At 39.2% G+C, this 17,996-nt stretch overlaps 3 protein-coding genes across 3 annotated transcripts; all 3 read left to right on the top strand.

The window, feature by feature from the left end:
• The first annotated feature begins 1,371 nt into the window (after positions 1–1,371).
• On the top strand, positions 1,372–4,325 carry LOC130725340 (endoglucanase 16). The gene is made up of 8 exons (XM_057576581.1): positions 1,372–1,900; positions 1,995–2,207; positions 2,310–2,510; positions 2,604–2,681; positions 2,854–3,003; positions 3,317–3,425; positions 3,523–3,686; positions 3,798–4,325. The coding sequence occupies exons 1-8, from the start codon at positions 1,688–1,690 to the stop codon at positions 4,119–4,121; spliced, it is 1,452 nt and encodes a 483-aa protein (XP_057432564.1). The 5' UTR covers positions 1,372–1,687; the 3' UTR covers positions 4,122–4,325.
• Positions 4,326–12,346: 8,021 nt separating this feature from the next.
• Positions 12,347–13,432, top strand: LOC130725324 (protein OXIDATIVE STRESS 3 LIKE 1). The gene is made up of 2 exons (XM_057576567.1): positions 12,347–12,667; positions 12,847–13,432. The coding sequence occupies exons 1-2, from the start codon at positions 12,477–12,479 to the stop codon at positions 13,346–13,348; spliced, it is 693 nt and encodes a 230-aa protein (XP_057432550.1). The 5' UTR covers positions 12,347–12,476; the 3' UTR covers positions 13,349–13,432.
• Positions 13,433–13,653: 221 nt separating this feature from the next.
• Positions 13,654–16,995, top strand: LOC130725314 (uncharacterized). Its single transcript, XM_057576558.1, has 3 exons — positions 13,654–14,043; positions 14,145–15,728; positions 15,805–16,995. The coding sequence occupies exons 2-3, from the start codon at positions 15,509–15,511 to the stop codon at positions 16,386–16,388; spliced, it is 804 nt and encodes a 267-aa protein (XP_057432541.1). The 5' UTR covers positions 13,654–14,043; positions 14,145–15,508; the 3' UTR covers positions 16,389–16,995.
• Positions 16,996–17,996: the final 1,001 nt, after the last annotated feature.

Here is a 17,996-nt window from a genome sequence, read left to right as displayed (position 1 = left end):
GCTGCTTCCTCTATTTATAGTGTTCTTTCTTCCCACGTTCTTGGCGGTTTTTCTTGAATGCATGATGGCTTCGTGGGTTTTGAATTTTGGCGCCTTACCCCACGTTTAGCCGGTGGTCTTCGCGCACGTGACTCTATTGCCACGTGGGTGGTCCTGAGTCGTGGGTAACCGTTGCTATTCGTGGCATCGTGGGTATATGCACGTGCTTGTAGTTGCTCGTTGCTCGGTAACTGCCTCTTCTGTTAAGATGATCGAGAATCCTTCATCTGCTGAGTTTGTCGAGATATAGCTCTCACTAACTTGACTTTGAGGGACACCATGTGCTGAGTTGCCGGTTTCGCCATAACCCTTTCTGTCGAGAACGCACCTTTGCACCATGATGTCGAAAATCGTAGTATTCATAATTTTAGCTTAACAGTTACACATGCCAAAATTTTGACTCCCATAAACAAATTGCAAAGGAAGACTTGACCCATTAACAATCTTAACTTTAATATAAAGAAATTGACAATGATTTAACAATTTCAATCATAATAACTTATATCTTAATTATAAGAATAGTAAAAAATAATGAACAAATAAATCATTTCAAATTTTAAATCCTAAATTAAAACTCTCAATTAATCTTGATTTGATAGTATCCTTCTTTTCATATTTAATCCCAAAATTTTAGCCCACAATACAAGTAAACACTCAATTGATCTTAACTTATAATTCATATTTAAAAAAATAATATTTATTTTTAAAATGGGATATTTATTCCTAATGCACCCTAACCTTAGAAACTGAGGTACTCAAGAGGGAATGACATGAGGCAAAACGTACGATTCAATTTTACAATAATATTTATGTTATGGCTTATGGATGAAAGTTGTAAGAAACACCGATGTGGTAAAATTAATTGTATACCTCGATAGTTATTATAAGTGTAGTGGGTGATAACTATTTCTTCTTTGCTTTTCTTAATGTTTAATATGTTCCTTAATTTTATTAACTAGTTACATTGTCAAGTGTAACCTTAAAGAACATTGTCATTTGTAACCCAAGCTTTATTTGGCCAAATTTAGGTGACAAAGTAAACATGAATCAAATGACAAATAATTCTATAAAAATTATTAGTTGATCTAAGAACTGTTCACCTTATAAACAAACAAAGATAGATTTTTGTTTTGTTGTTACAAGGTGAATTAAAACAAGAGAGGGAGAAAATGTGGTGCATTCTCATTAGCAAATTTCATCTTCGGTTTCCTCTTCACATTGTTAATTATTAGGTAATTAACAATGAACAAACCATCTTATGACCACATGTTAAGAATAGCATTGGGTAAATTGGGTTCTAAATGTTCTAAATGGAGGTTGGAAAATCACAATGCAAAACAAAAGTTTTAAGCCCTCTTTCCCTCACAACCATCCCTATATTCTTCCACCTTCTGAACCCAACCCCCTCTCTTTTTCCCGCCATCATCAACACAAAACAAGAAAACCAAATACCGAAATCAAAGCATTTGTTACTACTTCTTGGTTCCTTGTAAAGACAATAAAAACAACCTCTAACCATCAACATAACCATAATTCTTTGCATTTTCTGTATAAAATCTCCAATTCTTAGCTACCTCTTACAAACTCAAACATCGATCAATATCTCAATCCCCCCTCTTTTAATTTACACAATTGCTTTTGGTTTTTCATGGATACTAAAAAAGTATATTGGGCCATCATTGTAGCATGGCTTACTTTGTTTGAAGGAAACATGATGCTTGTTAATGGTGATTTAAATTATAAGGAGGCTCTTACCAAATCCCTTATCTACCTTGAGGCACAAAGATCAGGGAAACTCCCTTCCAATAACAGGGTTCCTTGGAGAGGAGATTCAGCACTTGATGATGGAAAACTCGCCAATGTGAGCAAAAAAATAATATTTTCTTTAAACAAAATTGCAATGAAATGAACAACTGGGGCTCATGTATGATATTTATTTATATATATATATGTAGGTGGACCTCGTTGGAGGATACTATGATGCAGGGGATAATGTCAAGTATGGGCTTCCCATGGCTTTTACTGTCACCACCCTTGCATGGGGTGCCATTTTTTACAAGTCAGAATTTGAAGCTGCAAATGAATTGGGAAATGTCCGCGATGCCATTAAATGGGGTACGGATTATTTTCTGAAATGTGCTTCTCGAAAGAAAAGATTATACGTGCAGGTAAGTGAGTTTGAGTAAATAACTTAATTAAGCGTTTATAACAATAAATGCTTATGATATAAGCTAATTTGAAAAAATATTGAAATCATGTTGTATATATAGGTAGGGGACCCTGTAGAGGATCACAATTGTTGGGCACCACCAGAAATTATGAAGACAAAGAGAACAGTATTGCAGATTGATAGTGAGACTCCCGGCACTGAGATTGCAGCTGAAACTTCTGCGGCAATGGCGGCTTCTTCCATTGTTTTTAGGTCTGTCGATCGTATATATGCTCGCCGTCTCCTCAACAAAGCTAAACTGGTACCTTTTACTTTCATCAAACATCTTGTGTACATTCGTTCATGGAAATCATGTGATAGCTTACTTAATTTTCTCCCATTTGATGGCATGAAGCTTTTCCACCTGGCAAAATCGCATAAAGGAACCTATGATGGAGAGTGTCCCTTTTACTGCTCCTATTCCGGTTACAATGTAATTACAGCTCTTGTCACTTTCTTTACCTCTCAAATGTACTTAGTTTTGGAACAATTGATTCTAAAGTTAAAATTAATTTTGGAGAAAAGCTTTTGAGTGTTCGAATTGATTCTTACGAGAGTGAATGTCGTTGGGATTTAACGGTGTTAATTTAATCTGTGGGGTGCAGGATGAACTGATGTGGGCAGCAACATGGTTATACTATGCTACAAGGAAGCCTATGTACATGAAGTATATACAAGAAGAATCCATAAGTGCTAGTGTTGCAGAATTCAGTTGGGACCTTAAATATGCAGGAGCTCAAATCCTTCTTACTAAGGTAATTAATCTTCCATCATTATTACTCTTCCTAGCTACATCATATAAAGGAAAAACCTAGTGCGGTAAAGTTCCTACTATGCGTGAGGTCCAATGAGGGTCCGGATCCACTTTGAGGATCTAGTGTGAGCAGTCTTACCTTGCTTTTTTGCAAGAGGCTAATTCCATGGCTCAAAACTGTGACCGCAAAATCACATGATAGGAACCTTGCCATTGCTCCAAGACTCTAGCTACTTCATATATGCAATATTGTTCCTTCTTTTTTAATTTTGGCTCCTTAGCTAAACCTATATATATATATATGTGTTTGGCAGTTATATTTTGAAGGTCAAAAGGATTTGGAAACCTTCAAAAACCATGGTGAAAGTTTCATATGTTCAGTGCTTCCTGAGAGTCCCTACTATGGAATTAAATTGTCTCCTGGTAAATGCTCTCTTTTAATTTCCTCTTTGTGTGTTGTCATCTTTATAAGGTGAAGTAGTAATTAATCTGTTACATGCATATGTTTTTAAATTTGCAGGTGGCTTCATTCATTTGAGAGATGGAGCCAACACACAATACGCCACCGGCACAGCTTTCTTGTTAACTGTTTATGGTGATTTGCTTGCCAACCACAATCAGAAAGTCACTTGTGGAGGCAAACAGTTTAGCTCGTCCCATCTCCTCAATTTTGCAAAGAAACAGGTTACTCACGAACATGTTTATAATATGCTCTTTATGTGTTAAAATTAATTTGCAAAGAAACTCTTTTAACTTATGAACTTGGTGATTGATGTTGTCGTTAAATTGTGACAGATGGATTACATACTAGGGAAGAACCCTGAAGGGAGATCGTACATGGTTGGATTTGGGAAGAACCCACCAACGCAAGCTCACCATAGAGGTGCATCGGTGCCAAAGTTGTCGGAGAACGATGAGTTCAGTTGTCCGATGAGCTTTGCGAAGTGGTTTTCAAAAGATGCACCGAACCCGCATGAGCTCACCGGAGCCATTGTGGGTGGACCTGACATCTCCGATAAGTTCAATGATAAGAGATGGGATTCCCCCAACACTGAGTCCTGCACGTATGTCAATTCTCTTGCAGCTGGAGCTCTAGCAAAGCTTGCAGCTATGAGTTGATAATTTTCATGCTAACTCCAATCCAATTAATGTTTCAAAATTAGTAAACATAGATTACATGTGTGTATGGATCAATATGTAAAACTCTTCCGTGTTTAGCAAGATGGTGTGTTTATTTAGCACATATGATGTGGTTAATTAGGTTGTAACTTACTGTCACACTGATGAGCAAATAATAACAGATGGATCATGATCCTAGCGTTTTCCCACCTTCATATTTTAGCTTTAGTTTAGTGCAAAAATATATGTGTATATTTTTAACTATTGAAAATATTTTAAATTAATAAGTGATGGACAAAGCTACATCAAATTTAGCCGTCAAATTCATGAACCACATGACATTTCTAAGAGGCATTTCATCGAACATGAGATAGGCACATAGCAAGCAACACCAATAGATAGAGAGAAGATCAAGCTAGAAACTACTGGTAAGGAATATGAAATTGAAGGTAAAATCACAGACTTACATCTATCGAAGAGAAAATTCAAGAGATGAAAACTCACTGATTAGCTTTATATTTTTCCAAAATCTTGAAGAAATGCGGTATCGAGAGAGGGAGGGAGATAAATTTTTTGAGGAAGTAACTTTTTTTTTTTTTGAAAATGATTCATTCAATTACGAAGAAACAGAGGGCTCAGAGGCCATTACATCAGATTGGACTAAGCCATAAAAGTCTTGAGGGATCTCCTCAATCCAAACCCAAACACCCAAAGTAAAAGAACGCTTAGCTAAAGCATCAGCGACACTATTGCCAGTACGGCGAATAAAACTGAAATCAAAAGCATCAAAACCAGAAGACAAACGACGACAATCTAATATCAAAGAGTCTAAAATAGAGCAACCACCCCGGCGCTTCCACGCCTCATAAAGAAGGAGACAGTCGGTCTCGAACACGACGCGCCGGAAACCAAGATCCATAGCCAAACCGAGCGCCCAACGGAAAGAGAGCCCCTCCGCTAACAAAGAAGATGCTGCTGGACCATGCGAGGAGCACGCTGCTGCCAACACTTCACCACGAGAATTCCTAGCAACAAGACCGAAACCTGCGTCACCGGTAGGAGCCATCGCCGCATCAAAATTGATCTTGAACGTGCCCGGATGTGGACGGGACCAAGTGTTGGGACGGTGAACTTGCGGAACCATAGGACCCTCCAAAGGTGGCAGCGGTGTGAGTGAAGCTGCATGGGTCAAAATCTGCTCCAACGTTGAAGCCTTCTCCTTGAAACATAGCTCATTTCTGGCCATCCAAATCGCATACAGCAAGGTGAGAAAAGCTCCAAGGCTGGACATGTCTGCAACCTGCATAAAATCAGAAACAAACTCGTGCACTCGGCACTCATGAGCTAGGCGGAAACCAAGAGAGCTGGCAAACCAAATTGGCTGCACCATCGGGCAAAAGAGCAACGCATGTTGGACCGTCTCCATAGCTACCAAACAACGCGGGCACGTCGGGTCCGTGACCAAACCGCGCGCATGAAGGTAGGCTCTCACCGGAAGGAGCGCATCAGCTTTCCAAAGCTTCCTCCAATCCGCACGCGGAAGAGAGGGAACCTGGGAAGAAGACGCAACAACAGCTTCAGCGCCGTGGCGTAGGAATTGGTAACCTAACTTGGTCGAGTAATGACCATCTGAAGAGAAAGGCCAATACAGAACATCATCATGAGGGACAAGAGGCAAAGGAATTGCCATAATCGCTCGCGCCGTCGGCGGACAACAAATAAAATTGATAAGCTCCCTATTCCATGCCAGCAAGCCCGGCAGCATAAGGTCAGACACAAGAGAGACTCCAAAATGTTGAGCAAGCCCCACACTATACACTAGTGTATCCGTCCCTGGAACCCACTTGTCTGACCAAGCCTTAACACTTTTACCATTACCAATATTCCACATACCCCCAGTTGCAAAGATCTCACCAGATCGCATAATACTAGACCAAGCATAACTCGGGCGATAGCCACGTTTAGCCCCACGGATCGTGCCTCGCGGGAAATAAACCGCTCTATAAACCTTCCCCATAAGTGATTCAGGATTGGATTTGATACGCCACCAATTTTTGGCTACTAAAGCAGAATTAAACATTTTAAAATCTCTGAACCCAAGTCTGCCATTATCCTTGGCCTTGCACAAATCCTTCCAACTAAGACAATGCATACCACGTCTCGTTACATCCCCGCCCCAATAGAACCGGCTAATCATTCCCTCAATCTGATTACATAACCCATCAGGGAGTAAAAAACAAGACATGACATAGGACGGAATCGCATGTGCCACCGCTTTTACAAGCACCTCTCTCCCTGCTCTAGAGAGTGACCTCTCTTTCCATCCCTTAAGCTTCTTCCAAACACGCTCCTTGACAAAATTAAAAATCTGAGTCTTCGACTTACCAATGATGGTAGGAAGCCCTAGGTATTTGTCATAGCTCTCCATTCCGCCTTTACAGTCAACAGCTGTCTAAGCTCATGAAAACAATCATCTGGCACATTTCGGCTACAAGAGAGCTTCGATTTATCAAGGTTAATGACTTGACCCGAAGCTTGTTCGTAACTGGCAAGAATTGCCTTAATGGACAGAGCCTCCTGTACCGTGGCTCGGGCAAAAATGACACTGTCATCTGCAAACAACAAATGGGAAATTACAGGGGCAGTTCTAGCAATTTTTATACCATGAAGGGAGGACGCTAATACAGCCTTATTGATCAGTGCAGAAAACACCTCACCACAAAGAATAAAAAGATAAGGAGATAGGGGATCCCCTTGTCGAAGACCTCGATGAGGTTGAAAAGGTTCCTGAGGTGCACCATTTAACATAATAGAAAAGTCCACAGTGGACACACAAGTCATGATGAGGCTCACCCATGAAGCAGGGAACCCCATCTGCTGTAATACACTCGCCAAAAAAGGTCATTCCACTCTATTGTACGCTTTTGACATATCTAATTTTAAAGCCATTACGCCATTACAGCCACTTATCTTTTTCTTCATATAGTGAAAACACTCAAACGCCACCAAGGCATTATCCGTGATCAGACGACCAGGAACAAAGGCAGTTTGAGACTCACAAATAAGATCAGGCAAAATTATTTTTAGCCTATTCGCCAAGGTCTTAGTAATAATTTTAAAAATCACATTACATAGACTTATGGGCCTAAATTGATTTGCATGCATAGGTTTCTTTACCTTAGGTATTAAAACAAGAAGAGTTTTATTGATAATACTTTATGAGATGTCTCCATGAAGGACCTGCAGGCAGAAATGTGAAACATCGTCGCCGATAATATGCCAAAACTTTTGGTAAAACAAAGCAGGCAAACCATCACACCCCGGTACTTTAGTTGGGTGCATTTGGAACAGTGCCTCTTCCACATCCTCTTTCAACCTAGCTAGAATTATAAATAATGACTGATCAGGTGGATAATTTCTATCCTAGTGAACGATGATGTCGTTTTAGGAGGCGCGCATGTGTTAAAGTATTGGTAATTGTTAGGGGAAGCAGTATATTAATGTGTGGTGTGGATGAGACAAGAATGATGACTATAAAGATGGGAAGAGTAGCTAGGGAGCAACAACTAGACTCCTCAGACAAAGACATTTCCCTCATGTTTATGGGATGGGAATGCGAGCGTTGGAACTTTAATCTCCAATTCGGTCCCACTTAGTCACATACATACTCCCTTTTAGATAACCCTTACCCTTCAATTTCATCATCCTATCCTATACACGTCACCTTAACTTAAGGTTCTTATTAATTACGATGAATATATATGCTGTTATTTTTCTCTTACACAAAGTGTCATGTACATGCATGAGATTCATAAAATAGTCTTGATTCAATGTACTCCTCATTCACAAATATAATGACAAGCGGTTCAATTTGTACCATATAAAAGATGTAATTCTATCTAAATAGTGATTAGAAACAGCTCGCCCTAAATCCTAAAAACTTTATGTCATAAAATATATGCTAGGGATATACCTTAAATTAATTAGTAATATTAATAATTGAAACTTTACTATAAAAATAAACCGTCCATATTCTTCAACGTGTCGCGTGAGTGTTATGAAAGACTAGGTTGTCAAGATATGAACGTGGCCAGGATCACAAGAAACATTCAAGTCAATTTCATTACATTAATGTCAATAGTGGTCCACCCCACCTACATATTCGGAATATTCCATCCCTAATTCCTATTATTCTTGTCATGTAAAGATGCATCTTCCCAAACTTTCTCTCCTACTCGATCTCTTATCCTATGCTCACCGATTCATGCACTCCTCCTCATATCTTATTCCATAAAAAATACTTTACAATTAGAATTATCAAATCATGATAAAATACACATCTAAGCAGGTGTAATACATCTTTTAATATTCATTATGACTTTTTTATTTTCTTTGTCCCATTGTATAAATCAAGTATTAGATGTCAACAAAGCAAACAATAAATAATCTTATCAAACTTTTCATCCCCATTATGTTCTTTTTCCTAGGGGTGAACTGGGTCGGGTAGATCCAATGAACTCATCCAACCCAATCCGATCCAACAGAAAAAATGCGGGTTGGATCGGGTAATCGGGTTAATCGGATGGATTTTACAACGACTCAACCAAGTTCGGATCGGATTTCGAATTCAGTTCAAATTCATCCATCCCAACCCAGAATCCATACATATAATAATAATTTTTTTTATAATTTTACTCATACTTTGAGTGTTAGTGTCGAAGTGATGACTTTTTGAAACTTTGAAACTTAAGTATTTCATTTGTAGTTATTTGTCATATTTGAACTTAGAATATTTGTTCGTAGTTATTTGTTACATGTTTATATATAGTTATTTGACATGTTGGAGACATCTATGTTCTAATTGTCCAGCCATGACATTTAGTGTTGTTTTTCACATTTTAGGTACTATTTATGTTAGATTGTTTTATGTCATTTGGTAATGAAGTTTTATGTTTTCATGATATTTGGCTATATCTCATTTATGTGGTATTATTTCATGCTATTTGATATGAATTTTTGTGTCTTTTTATGCTATTTAGTATTATAACATATTTCATATTTTTTATAACTTTTTCTGAATTTATAATAATTTTTGCAAGATTTTTTAATATTTCAGATATATTATTATTTTAATATAGTGACCCAATTAATCCATCCAACCCAATCCAAACTTCGTCGGGTTGGTTCGGATCGGATCCGAAAAAGAAATTTGTGAAATCCAACCCAACCCAACCCAGACAATTTTGATCGGTTCGGATTTTATTTTGACCAAAATTCATCCAACCCAACCCATGTGCACCCCTACTTTTTACAGCATCTTAGAAAAAAGGAGGGTCGTTTCATTCAATGATTATGACATGCAAAGTGCAAACAAGTACTCCGGCCCCCCGTTCCTTATTAACTGTCAACTTTGAAGAAAAAAAACTTGTCCCTATATATCTGTCTACTTAGAGTTTCAAGAGAGCATTAATTGATGTTTTTCCAAGAAATACTCTTACATAAACAATAAATGAAAAAAGATAAAATACATTTTAAAGGGTGATATAGGAAAACAAATAATACTTTTATAAAAATCAACATAATTAATTGCTTTCCTTAATTTGTGTGAACATTCTCTTCCTGGACAGATAAATATGAACGGAGGAAGTATTGATCTAAGAATTTATTATTGTAATTATTTAATATGAATAACATATTAATATCAACTAAGAAATTTGTTAAAAGTGTTTTTGGGAAAAGTAAAAATATTTGGGGCTTTCCTCATAACATTTTTTAAGGTACTAAGGTACTAGAAGACAAAAAAAAAACTTACAACTTACAAATTACAATATAGGTGACGATGTCTTCCGTGGGTCAGTTAAAAACTGACTCACGGTGATACACTTGGAAATTTTTATTGTAATGACAGTAATGCCCTTAACATATTTAATTTTTGGACAATAATATGCTCATATTCTCCACCTCTTCTGTGGCATTGTTCTTCACCCACGCATAGGCATAGCTCCTTCAAAATCAAATATCTGGTCTGTCCTCACCCACATAGCTCCTCAGATAAAAATCCATAGTTGCAACCTCTTCACCCTCACAAGTATAAAATTCAATTTCCTAACAAAACTTTGAAGAGAAAACCATGGTAATGGCTTCGGTGGGAGAAGCCTACAAAACCCAAAACGTAATTGGAAGGTTACCGGAGCACTATCAAGACAGAAACAGAAAGAGAGGGAGATGCAGTGTCGGAGATCAATCAAAATCCGAACCCACAAAGATCCATCGAGTTTCCTCCATAAAGGACCAACCTTTCCATGGCCGGGAGCAAGCATGGCGGTGAGCAAGTATCGATCAGACAGGGAGATGCAATGGTGTTGCAGAAATGGTGCTGTAATGGTTGGGAGGGAGTTGCAGACCAAGGATTCGATGGAAAGCTTGAAGCTTTTCTTTTAGATCTGAACAGATCTGTTAAAGCTCCCACCGCCGCTGCCGCCACCGCGCCGTTCTACATAGGGACACAGCGTAGGAGAGGGACTACCAGAGGTGGAGGCTCTTCGACATCACGACGGCAGCCTCAAAGGCCAAAACGGCGACGCGTTTCGACCTCGGCGACGAGTTTGAGGGTCGTGCGGCCGCAATAGAAAAAATTGATCGGTGGATTCAGTGAAGTGAGGGTTTGGGGATAAGGATATTTCAGTAATTTTACATCTTTAATCTTAACCGTTAAATTTAAAATAATATATCTAATGGTGAATTTAACATGTATCACGGTGATTCACTTTTCAAGTGTCACATCGAAGCCAAAACCAATATAGGTAGACTAAAAGAAACAATAAATAATAAATAGGGTGATCTTAATGTGTACTATTTTTAGATTGGTGTAATTTTACACCATTTATTTTAATTTATTATAACAGGTCAATAATTTTTTATTTTTTTAAATTAAATATATAATAAATTTTTAATGATATTTAAAAAAATGTTGACCTACTATAACATGTTAAAACAAGTGGTGTAAAATTGCACCTCTAAATATGGTGCACATGGGAGAATCAATAAATATTGGAATAAGAAAATTTAAAATGGCTGATAATTTTCAAAATAAATAAAGATACCAACATCAACTTCTGTGATTCAGTAGTATGGAAGAAGCCCAAAATATTTTAATGAATAATTTAGGTCATTTTCTCCTAATTACGTGATATTTTACTCTTTAGATATTTTTTCTTCAAGTTTAATCTAATTTTTTTAACTGCTAGCTAGACATAAGTTCTTTGATCAATCTTCATTTTCTACTTCAATGTTCAAGGCTATGTTCTCCATGTAGTAGTTGCTTCCTAATTAAGCTTAAGCTGTAAAATAATTTCTGACTTAAAGAAATTAAATGATGAAATGAATGATGATAGGTATAATTCGAACACCATAAACAAGCCAAACATGACCTGTAACTTCAAGATTTCAACAACATTTTTAATTGCGAAATGCAATGTTCTTGAAGAGTGAATGTAGACACCATTATGTAATAGGGGAAGGGATGGTTTTGACTATTTGAGGCAAGTGTACTAGGTTCTTACAAAGCACTATTTACTTTTTCTTGACAAGACATTATATTTCATATTTTCTATCGCTAATTCTCAATACACTAAGCGGGAGAATTAATTAATGAGTATTTTCCATTTATTAAAAGTTGATAATAAAACTATTGAACACTTATTTAATGGATGAAATGCTGAGTCATTGTGCCGACTAATCATTTTTTTTAATAGATGAAAAATTAAAAACAAGGAAGCAACAAATTAAACACGACCAACACAATAACACTAATCCAAGACAAGCATCAGACTCAACTCATTCAGGAGCAAGGACTAAATTTGAAGATTAAGCTTACAACAAAAACTTAAATAAACAAGTCTATTAGTACACGTATTAATCTCACGCGGGTATATCTGAACCATTGTGCCGATCAACTTGATTGATAACTACTTAACTCATATTTAATAAGAAAAATGATATAAATAAAATTCTTAAGATGGAGCAGATATGGATAAGGCAGGCCTAGGCCTTCTGATCCTCCATTATTAATTTAATAAAAGTGAAAAACAGAGAATGCCATATTATCTTGTTTCACACTTTATCTTTTTTTTTTTTATGAAAGCACTTTATCCTTAATTTATAACAATAAGAATTATTCAGCAATTAGAAATTAGGAATTCCATAACCAAATTATAAATAACGAAACAGATAAAGGTACATCACAATGTGCTTTTTGTGGATGTGTGTTGCTATCTATCTCTCTTAGCTGCTTCATCCAAATTTCTTTCTCTCTTTCTCTCTGACCAGTCTTTGGTCTGAATCGTGGTGGATAAGATGAGTATAACAGAAGCAACGGCGTTGTTTAAGGATGAAGAAGAGCAGTGCTCATCATCGTCGATCGGAAAGAACAGCGACCTGTCGTCGGAGACAGAGTCCGGCGACATGAAGAACGAGGCTCAAAGTTCTTATAAATGTAATGGACCTCTGGACATGATGGATTCCCTCCAACAAGTTCTTCCCATCAGGTATATACCTTCTTTCAAAGTGTTGTATAATTTTGGTAAAATTCATTTCCATATAGAAAAACTTTTGGAAACTCGTTCGAAAACCACAGATAAAATGAGTGTAGAATGAAGTTTGTGTCTTAAAAAAGTGTAATAGATGGAGTTATGTTGTTTGAGACTCAAGTTGTGTTATTTGACAGGAGGGGCATCTCAAAATTCTATGATGGCAAGTCCAAGTCCTTCACGAGTCTGGTGGAGACTGTTTCTTCTTCCTCATCCGTGAAAGACATTGGAAAACCAGATGATGCTTACACCAGGAGGCGTAGAAATTTGATGGCTGTAAATCATGTATGGGAAAAGAATAGAAGCTTCCCTTTGAGTGGTGGAATTTTTAAGAGGACAATGAGTGCAAGCCGAAGCGCTTTAGCTCTTGCATTTGCCATCAACTATGATGACAGTAGCAGTAGTTGTACCAGTGAGGAATCAAATTCTAATCCAGTGTCGCCGCCGCCGCCTCTTCCACCGCTATATCCAAGAAGTAATGTATCGAGTGGGAGTTCAGGACTATCCTCTCCTGTGATCCACCAGAATTTTTCTGGCTGGAGATCGTTCTCCTTGGTTGATCTTCAAAACTGTGCAACTGCTGCAACAGTAAAGATGCCTGGCTCTTCCATGATAAACAAAGCAGCTCATCTTTCATAGAAAATCTAACTCATGACCCAATTATTGTTTTGCTTCTTTGCTTGTATGTTGTTTATCTAAATGAGCAGGGTTTTACAGAAGAAACCAGTGATAGATACTTAAATTTGATCTCTTAAGAGTAATGTCAACCAGAAAAAGAGAGGTTCCCAGTCTTCAAATTGTCGGCAAAAACTGCAAAACACCCAAAATTAAAACCATGACCACATTCACACTCATCCAAAGATAGATGACTAGAGAAAGCTTGTTATAGGCTTATAGCTGATCTTCCATGTTTTCAAACAAAAGGGGTAACATCAGTGTTCTGTTCTGTACTAGGGAGATCTGACGTCGGAAACTGACAGAAAGTAAACCCTAGCAGAGTACTAAAAATATCACAAAAGGAATATTCTCATTAAATGTTCAAAAGGTACTTTTTACAAGGGGTTGACCTCTCCTTTTATAGAGGGAATGATCATAACGTGGACTTTCTCTGTACTTGGGCCTGACAACCAGGGCCCAAGCCTCTATACATATAAGACAAAACTAAAGGAATCTTCCAGCTGGCGCGTGGACCCATCCAAAAGAAGGGCGGGCTTCGACGTTGTTCCACAAACCCCGCCAAGGCTGCTTTCGTTCATCTAAATGCTCGATTTGGGCGGGAATAAGGGATACTTATGTCCCGCCCAGTCCACATGCCCCCAAGACATGAGGCTTAAGTAAGTTGAGTCGAAATGTCTTTATACGTTGCTTCGTCGCCTGCCTTTATCATTTACCTCGTTCTTCTGATAATTGTGTCGCCGTTCTTTCATTTGTGTAGGTGACATGAGACTTAGGTTCCTTGAGCCGAGACGTCCTTACAGTATATCGCCATTCTTTGTAGTCATGGGCCTATCGTCGCATTCTTGCCTATGAATTCTCGCCCTTTTCATGTTCCTTTATATGTCGCCATTTTTTATCTTTGTCGATACATCGCCGTTATCACACCTGTCAATCACGTCTTTTCAACTGACGCACGTATCCTTCTTTTCCGGGATTTTGTTATCATTTGCCATAAATGCAGTTGTGCGTCTCGAGGAGTTATGTCTTTTCGTTTCATACCTTTTCAAATTTCAAATCCCACGATCCCACGACCTTTCACAATCTTTCCCACTCATTCTCTCTCTTCCTTTTTCTTCTATAAATACCCTTTTTACCTTTCACTTTTCACTTTTCTGGAAACCTTCGTTCCGAAAACTTTTCATCGCAGCTTTCCCTCTCTTCTTTGTTCTCCGGTGAACCTTGCTCACTCCGGCCGTCGTCATTGCGCGGTGCTCCCCCATCGCCGACGTTCTCTTTACTCAATCCTCCGCTTCTTCCTCCGGTGAGTCCTTCCCCTTTCTCTTTTCTTGACACTGTGTCTTCTTCTTTTTTTTGTGTTTGGACCTGTTCATCTTCTTTTTTATTTTTATGAAATTACCCAGTATGTCGACAAAAAATTTTAGCATTTCCTCTTTAGAACTCACTTCCCCTTCTACGGAGGGGGAAGTTTCTGCCCCCACCGTTATCGAAATTCAATCCTCGCCTTCCACTCACGAGGATTCCGGTCCCGCCGGCTCCGTAGACTCAATTCTCTCCTCTAATGGAGAGTTGTCTTCACCTGAATGGCGCTCAAACGCACATTTAGTTGAAGATAAGTGTCTCTGGCGTTCTATCTGGAGCAGCGTTGGGAGCATTAATTCGCTTCGAATATCTGCCCAAGGGTTCACGAAAATAAACCCCGCCACCTCCAATAATGAAGACCTTCAGTTGAATGTTCTTCCATGTGGCGAGGATGATTGCGTTCTTTTGCGCAAAGAGCCAGCCGATGGATCGCCTGATTTCTTTTTTGTTTATGGTTATTTCTTCTTAGACTTGAATATCAAGCTTCCATTCTCGCCTTTTATATGTCACATTCTTTCTTTTCTAAATGTGGCGCCTTGCCAACTCCAACCCAACGCCTGGGGTTTTATCCGCTGCTTTGAAATTCTTTGTGAACATTTGAGTTTCACTCCGACCTACCCCTTGTTTTTCCTTTTTTATAAGTCCGTCACCACTAAACCGACTTCGGTGAAATGGGTTCCCCTTTTGGCCCGTAAGAACATGAGCCGGTTCACCGCCCTTAAAAGCCATTACAAAGTATGGCAGGAAAAATATTTCTAAGTTATGGAATCGCCCGAGATAAAGAACTTGTTCCGAGATTCTGACAATAATCCCCTCTTCCCTTTTTACTGGACAAAAAACCCTCGCCGGAAAATATCCGTTTCATATGACGCCTTGGATGAATCTGAGCAAGGCATCGCCGATTACCTTCGCACACTACCAGTAATCTCTGGTCATGACTTGATTGAGGCGTCGAAATCCGGCACTTTAAATCAATTTTTTAGTAAGTCTATAATCTTGCACATAATTTGCCTTTCTTTTTGTGCATGTGCTTTATCTAACTAATACTTTCCATGTAGCTACGATGGGAAAAGGCAAGGTTGACACTAACCCCTTGAAGCTGAAGGATTACCTCGCCCAGTCTGCTGCGGCGGCCAAGAAAAGGGCCGCCGATAATGAACAGAAGAAAAAGAATGAAGATGCCTCGGGCTCTGATACCGTCAGGGACCCCAAACGCCAAAGAACCTCAGGCGCTGCTGGTGGTAAACCTTCTCATCAATCAGCTGGCGAGGCTTCCAAAAGGCAGCCTGCAGAGAAAAAGAAGGGACACGACGCTGTCCCGCCACCTCACCAGGATTCAAGCTTGCTGATTAACCGCCCGCCAACTCCATTTAGCCAAGCTGGCACTAGCTCAGCCATTGGTGGCGAGGCTCCTCCCCCCTTGCTGAGTTTAAATGATCCTCACTTCAACGGGTTGGACTTCATGACCCGTACTTTTGACAATCGGGTCCACAAAGACATTTCCGGTCAAGGTCCCCCCAACATTGCTTCCTTGGCCATATTTCATGCACTTTCCGCTGCCATCACGGTGATGAATGGCCCAGTGCGTGAAAGAAGTGATTTCAGCCAAGAATCGTCTCGAGAAGAAGGCAGCCGATTATAAAACCGCCTATGAGCGAGCTAAGGCTGATGCTGAGACCGCCAATAAGAAGCTGACATCTGCTGAGGAAAAGTGCACTAAGTTAACTGCTGATCTGGCGGCTTCTGACCTGCTTCTTCAGAAGACCAAGTCTCTAAAAGAAGCCATCAATGATAAGCACACTGCTGTTCAAGCCAAGTGCCAAAAACTGGAAAAGAAGTACGAACGCCTGAATGCTTCCATCTTAGGGCGTGCTTCTCTTCAGTTTGCTCAAGGCTTTTTGGCGGCCAAAGAGCAGATTAGTGTGGTTGAGCCGGGCTTTGATCTTTCCCGCATTGGGTGGCTGAAGGAGATCAAGGATGGTCAAGTGGTTGGTGATGACGACATTAGCCTCGACCTCCTTCCTCAATTCAATGATGAAAGTGAGTCTGAAGAAGAAGAAAGTGATGGCGGGGATAGGAATGAGCGGAACAAGGATGAGGATCAAGAGAAGGAAGACCGTCAAATTGGAGCAAGCCAGGGAAACGACGCCAACAATGATAATGTAGCTTGAATTTGTAATTTGTTTTTATTTTGTTTAAGTCAATTTTTTCTTTGGGCCTTGCCCTTTTGTTTATCATCATTCTCAATCATGTACGGGCGTCGCCCCTTTTTCTTACCTTTAATGAAGACCACTTTAAGTTCAGTCGTTGTTATCTTGAGTTGTTACCAACTTTTGTTGTTACTTAGGTCTATATACCTTAGTCGATTTTTCGACGAGGCTTGGTTTCTAGTGGCCACTAGAATTGCCAAGGCTTGCAATATTGGATGGCGATACTTTCTTATTCCGAAAGGTTTATTCGCGGTATTATATACCTTGATACGATTTACTTTGCATAAACTCGTAATATAAATTAAAAAATTAAAAAGTAACTTCTGTTGAAATAATCTTCATTTCTCTTTCATACATGAGAACAATTGTCTCCATTCTTTTTACATGCCGCCTCATTAAAAACCTCTCCAAAGAAAGGAAAAAAGAGTGCGGCTTCATTCACCTTTGGTTGTTTCTATTAACTAAAATACTGCTTTAGATGAGAGGCGTTCCATGTTCGTGGAACCTTTTGACCATTTAGTTGTTCCAACTTATAAGCTCCTCCTCCAACATCGCCTATAATCCTGTAAGGCCCGCCCCAGTTGGGTGAAAGTTTGTTGTGTTTATCGGGTATTGTATTTTTTCGGAGCACTAAGTCTCCTACCCTCATTTTTCTTGGCACTACTTTCGTTGAGAATTTTCTTGCAACCTTCACTTTTCCCGCCTCATTCCTTATGTGAGCCTCACGTTGTTCCTCGGGCAGCATGATTAGATTTGCTATTAAATTTTCCCCGTTGTCATTCTCATTAAACCGAGCCACTCGCCAATTTTGGTTTTCAATTTCCACTGGGAGCATGGCGTCAGTCCCATAAGTTAAACGATACGGGGTTTCCTTTGTGCTTGACTGTTCAGTGGTGTTGTATGCCCAAAGAACGCCTGGTAGTTCCTCCGCCCAAAGCCCTTTTGCCTCATCCAGTTTCTTCTTTAAACCTTTCAGGATAACCTTGTTAGCCGATTCAGCCTGCCCATTGGTTTGTGGATGTTCTACAGAGGCAAATCGC

This window comes from Lotus japonicus, chromosome 1 (assembly GCF_012489685.1).
Source record: "Lotus japonicus ecotype B-129 chromosome 1, LjGifu_v1.2".
NCBI classification, from domain to species: Eukaryota; Viridiplantae; Streptophyta; class Magnoliopsida; order Fabales; family Fabaceae; genus Lotus; species Lotus japonicus.
The sequence above is the reverse complement of the archived record's forward strand: the minus strand, read 5'-3'. Positions and strand labels throughout refer to the sequence as shown.

Bases quoted from the DNA above. Each gene is read 5' to 3' on its own strand.
- LOC130725314 (XM_057576558.1), top strand. From the start codon at position 15,509: ATGGAATCGCCCGAGATAAAGAACTTGTTCCGAGATTCTGACAATAAT. The intron at 15,729-15,804 runs GTAAGTCTATAA...CTTTCCATGTAG, and splicing joins CACTTTAAATCAATTTTTTA to CTACGATGGGAAAAGGCAAG.
- LOC130725324 (XM_057576567.1), top strand. From the start codon at position 12,477: ATGAGTATAACAGAAGCAACGGCGTTGTTTAAGGATGAAGAAGAGCAG. The intron at 12,668-12,846 runs GTATATACCTTC...GTTATTTGACAG, and splicing joins CAACAAGTTCTTCCCATCAG to GAGGGGCATCTCAAAATTCT.
- LOC130725340 (XM_057576581.1), top strand. From the start codon at position 1,688: ATGGATACTAAAAAAGTATATTGGGCCATCATTGTAGCATGGCTTACT. The intron at 1,901-1,994 runs GTGAGCAAAAAA...ATATATATGTAG, and splicing joins ATGATGGAAAACTCGCCAAT to GTGGACCTCGTTGGAGGATA. The intron at 2,208-2,309 runs GTAAGTGAGTTT...TTGTATATATAG, and splicing joins AGAAAAGATTATACGTGCAG to GTAGGGGACCCTGTAGAGGA.